Source organism: Mastigoproctus giganteus, chromosome 2 (assembly GCF_048544385.1).
Source record: "Mastigoproctus giganteus isolate SK-2022 chromosome 2, ASM4854438v1, whole genome shotgun sequence".
Taxonomy (NCBI): Eukaryota; Metazoa; Arthropoda; class Arachnida; order Uropygi; family Thelyphonidae; genus Mastigoproctus; species Mastigoproctus giganteus.
The window spans coordinates 204,166,993-204,171,872 of NC_143576.1; the positions used below are offsets into that span (position 1 = coordinate 204,166,993).

The following is a 4,880-nucleotide window of genomic DNA, read 5'->3' on the forward strand; positions in this document are numbered from 1 at the left end:
AGTGGTTTAATTGTCTCTTGCCATGTCAGTTATCAGTGATTTGTTGCTGGGTTTTAGGCGCATCATTGACTTAGAACATTGTTGTAATTATGTCTGTATAAGTATGGGTTCACGGGCCGATTTGCATGTTGGGTGATCTGAAAAACCCGGAATAACTCAAGAGGGAAGCTCTATTTCCTCTGCCTGAGCTCGCTAACTACAGCCTCGATTGAAGATGACGTTAGAAATTCCTCCAGTCGTCGACGGGACTCGAACCTAGAGCTCTCCCAACGTATGGCATGTGGCGAAGAAACCACTAAACTATCACGGAGGACTAAACTATCACGGAGGTCCTCCGACAAACTGCAGAGAAGCGTTTGAGTCTTCCGATGGCGATAGCTGCCGACGTTTTCAAAAGATATAAGTGATACAACAGTTAAACCACAAAGTGTAATAAGAAGATAAAGCGCAAAATATTTATCAGAAAAAAATTATCTTGTTTTGTAATTTAAAAGAACTAATATAGCTTTTTGGAATTGGATTGACTGGATTCCAATGTCTTCGACGAAGTACAGTAGTTATCTGTATCTTTACTGTACAATAAAGATTTTTTCTTTCTTAGTTTCCCAACTTGTCACTCATTTGGAGAAATCTGAGGTGGAATCCCATCAGGCACCGGATTCCTAAATAGATGTCCGCAATCGAAGCTGTCGTTAGCCGATATCAGCCGAGCGAGTAGGACTAGTTCGAGTTATTCAGGTTTTTCATTCCACAAAATATGCATATTGGCTAGCTTGTTGTTGTAGAGTTTTAGGAGCATCAGCGACTAAGGCCATTTTGTTCCTATATATGTCTGTAAATTGAGTATGTTCTGAAGTTGATTTTCTGTTTGCTGGACGAAAAACCATGCTAGCCTCACCTGAGACCGGTTAACTCAGCCACTTTGTGAAAAAGTGTCCATAAAAATTCTCCACATCATCGACAGGACTCGAACTCAGGTCTTTTCCACCCGGTGTGGGGAGGAAGGCGATCTTACCAACTGTGCTACCCACAAATGCTATCGGCTAGCGAACACGTAGGTAAAGACATAATGCGCATGGCCTAACTCAGTGGTAAAAAAAAACTCAAATTGCATGCGGGCCGAATGCACGATCTGAAAGCAGCTGACGGGCCATACGTTAGTTTGTCTCCATCTATATAGCAATATGAACGGCGCAGCTGTGCATCCAGCTAACCAACTAGTGACTGACTCAAGGAAAATATATATCAGAAGTACCAAAAATCGGAAACACCAGAATACTGAAGCGCCACCAACTGTCGGCTGGCGAACTAAATTTACTGATTGTACCGACGTGGGAAGTTCTACCACCTTACCACAGTCACGTGGCCTGGCATACAAGCATACAGTGACAAAGACAAAGCCCCAAACCTTCATTCTATCTCTTTTTCCTTCAATAGCAGTCGCGCACATAAGCTCAGTCCATATCTCTATGTCTCTAAAATTATAAGCACCGTATTTACAACAAATACATAATTAAAATGTATTCGCGGGCCATGTAAAATTGCTTCGGGGGCCGGATGCGGCCCGCGGGTCGCCAGTTTGAGACCACTGGCCTAACTATTATTATCATAAAAACTGGTTTACTATAACCATTGAAGTCAATAGACGAAGAAGCCTGTAATTCACCAGCCTAACAACTGGGATTTCACAAGACACGTTCCCTCAGAATTCGCTTTAAAGAAAATAAGAATCACGATCTTAGCACTCATTCCACTATTCTAGTTGTACTTAATGTGGAAAGAATTTGTCAACGCCAATGTAAATTAAATTTATTTGAATATGTACTTCTCTTTTGCCAATTTTAGTGTATTATGATGAATCAATACCGAGATTGGCTTTTAACTTTATTCTCTTCCTAAGCCTTTTTATTTCCAGAATCGGGGAGAAACAAAATAATATAAAAAGGCCATAGTTACAAGGAATGGCTTATAAAAAAATTATATAATTAGCCTACTTCTGGTATAGTAGGAGGTTTGATTCCCTGCGTATTTCTTTAACTCAACAATTTCTTTAACTCTCAGAATGTATTTTAAAAAATGAGAAGAGCATAGTCTGTTGTTTATTCACTTTCAACTACCTTTTCAGTGAAGGTTCAAAGCGTTTCTTTTAGGAAATAAGATCAATGTTTTATTCTCTGTAACAGGTTTTACAACCTACTGCATTTCAGATAAAACTTAAGCTTATATTGTGCTCAATAACTGGTTACTATTGACAATGTTAAGGAAGTAGAATAACTTGAAAACATATACGAACTTGTAATGAGATTTATTGTAAAGCCAACTTCGCAATAAATAGGATAAAGTTATCATTGAATATTGCTCCAACAGTAATGCTAAAAGAATTGTCCAAGCAAGATTTCTGTTGTGAATCGAAGCCATCAATAGATAACAGAAAAACCGGAAAATTCCCATCTTTGTTTTAGCTTTGGGCTACATGTTCTAATGACTTCTTGTGTGATTGTGAGATCGAAAAAAAATACAAAAACCTCTATTATATTTTAAAACATTAAAGATACATTATCATAAAATTCAGGTTTTAGTCATTACCGGAAAATTTCAGAGACTGGGAATGAATTACAATCGGGAAGGAGGTGGGGAAAGAATTTCAGGTTATGATGGTCAACTTGAAGATTAATTAGATAAGGAGAGAAATTCTTATCTATTTGTGCTTGATGAAGTTAATTGACTTAATGTGAGTGAAACTCAACTCGAGCTTTCTTTGTTAAAAGAACAACAGAAAAGAAATTAATGTGAGGTCATTTAAAGTGGAGTAAATAGCAGGCAAGGGAGAGGCCCATAAAGATCTCGAGCAGTTTACCTTCGCATACCAATCAGTCGCTTTACCGGTTGGCAGGTAACAGCCTGGTATTTCGGTCGATGAACGTCGAAGGACAAGGTTACCACGGTTGTCCAGTGGGACCCTTCTCCGAGTATAAAAGGAGTCTCCACCGTACCATATTCTACCTTCAGCTTCCTACAAGCAACCCAAGCAGCCACAATGATCGCCAAGGTAAGTAATGAGTTACATTATTGCAAACATTTTTAAAGAATTTATTTTAAAGCGTTCTCATATCCATTTCGCCTTTACGAAGAGCTTCCAGTAGGTTTAACTGTAATAATATCCGAAATGAATTCAGTGAAACTATAGTTTTATTTTCTGCCTAACTTAGTTCGGCTCTAAGCCTTGTTTTACCGATTGCCAACTGTAAATAATAACGTTCATTGCCAACTAAGCCTAAACGTTAATAACCAACTAAGCCTAACTCGTAGATTTTCATACTTTTAAAATATTTATTACTTTCTTACGCTATTGTAACCTATAATAAAATTTCAATGTAAATTACTGCCTATTCTTATAGATTATAATCTATATATAAAAATTTCAATCTAAATTTCATTTACCGCTCGTTTTTACAGATTGTCATCCTCTGCATCTGTCTGGCTGTTGCCAACGCCTATGCTGCACAGTTAGGTGGCGCAAGCGCCAGCTCTCGGCAACAAGACGTAAGCATTAATTCATTATTTTTTAAAATTAAATTTAATGAATGATATCAAATTAATGCAAATATTACTACTATTAACCTAGAATATTATTTGCAATAATAATCTACGATTTAAAATATATTACTTTACAATTATATTATTTATTATTATATTACTTTAAAATAAACATTGAAAATATGCAATATTGATCATTCTGTTTTCTGTGCAGGACTTTGGCAACTACGGTTTCAACTACCAGATTGCTGATGGCTTGGGAGCCACCAACGCACGTTACGAAACCGGAAATGGACATGTCCAGAAGGGAGGTTACACCCTCACTGACATCGATGGCCGTGCCCGTCGTGTGGAATACGTAGCCGATGGCGCCGGTTTCCGTGCAACCGTCAAGACCAACGAACCAGGAACAGCTAACAGCGCACCAGCTGCCGCTTACATCGCCTCCCCCTACGCAGGACCCGTTGCCCCAGTTGCAGTTGGTGCACCCGTTGTTGCCAAGGCTGTGGTCGGTGCTCCCGTAGCTTACGGAGTTGGTGCTGCTGGCTTGGGTTACGGAGCAGGTTGGGGTTATGGAGCTGCTGGAGCACATGGACTTGGAGCATACCATTAGAGTTTTTTGATAACTCAAATTCCTAAATTAAAGATAAATTATGAACATATCTATTTTATATTGATATTATTGTTATTATTATTATAGATCTTGTACTTTCTGTCAATACCCCCCTCCCCCGATCGAATTGTATGCCGTCCGTTCACCCACGAGGCCCACTGATTCTGTTTATACATACTATCGCTGTGTTTGCTGTATCAAAGGCTGCTATTACATTTCTTATAATATTCGCGTGTTTATATTGCCAGGGGATCTTAGGGACGCGTGCTGAAGTTTAGAAAGCTCAATAAAATGTTGAACTCTAAAAAGTGTTATGTTTTTCTTTCTTTGTGTTGTGTTAAAATGGAGTTTTGGTATAGCGCAATAGTGTTCCAACACACATGCATGTCCTACATAATGAGTACTACATAATATGCAGAACAATAGTGTATACTTGGTCCTTGTGGGTAGCGCAGTTGGTAAAATCGCCGTCCTCCCTACACTGGGTGTAAAAAACATGAGCTCGAGTCCCGTCGATGATGTGAGGAATTTTTATGGTCCTTTTTCACAACGTGGCTGAGTTAGTTGGTCTCAGGCGAGGGTACCAGGGTTTATCCTCCCGGAAACTTGGGGTTTTTTTTCCAGCAAATAGACACGCAATTTACAGACAGTATACGCAGATCAATATGGCTCATACTCCTAAAAACCCTACTACTAACAACTAATTGTATACTTCTTTGTCATAAAAATC

General features: G+C 38.9%; 1 protein-coding gene across 1 annotated transcript; it reads left to right on the top strand.

The window, feature by feature from the left end:
• The first annotated feature begins 3,014 nt into the window (after positions 1-3,014).
• LOC150089944 (adult-specific rigid cuticular protein 15.7-like) lies at positions 3,015-4,458 on the top strand. Its single transcript, XM_090368915.1, has 3 exons — positions 3,015-3,049; positions 3,457-3,543; positions 3,752-4,458. Exons 1-3 carry the CDS (start codon positions 3,038-3,040, stop codon positions 4,148-4,150), a joined length of 498 nt encoding a protein of 165 aa, XP_090225041.1. The 5' UTR covers positions 3,015-3,037; the 3' UTR covers positions 4,151-4,458.
• Positions 4,459-4,880: the final 422 nt, after the last annotated feature.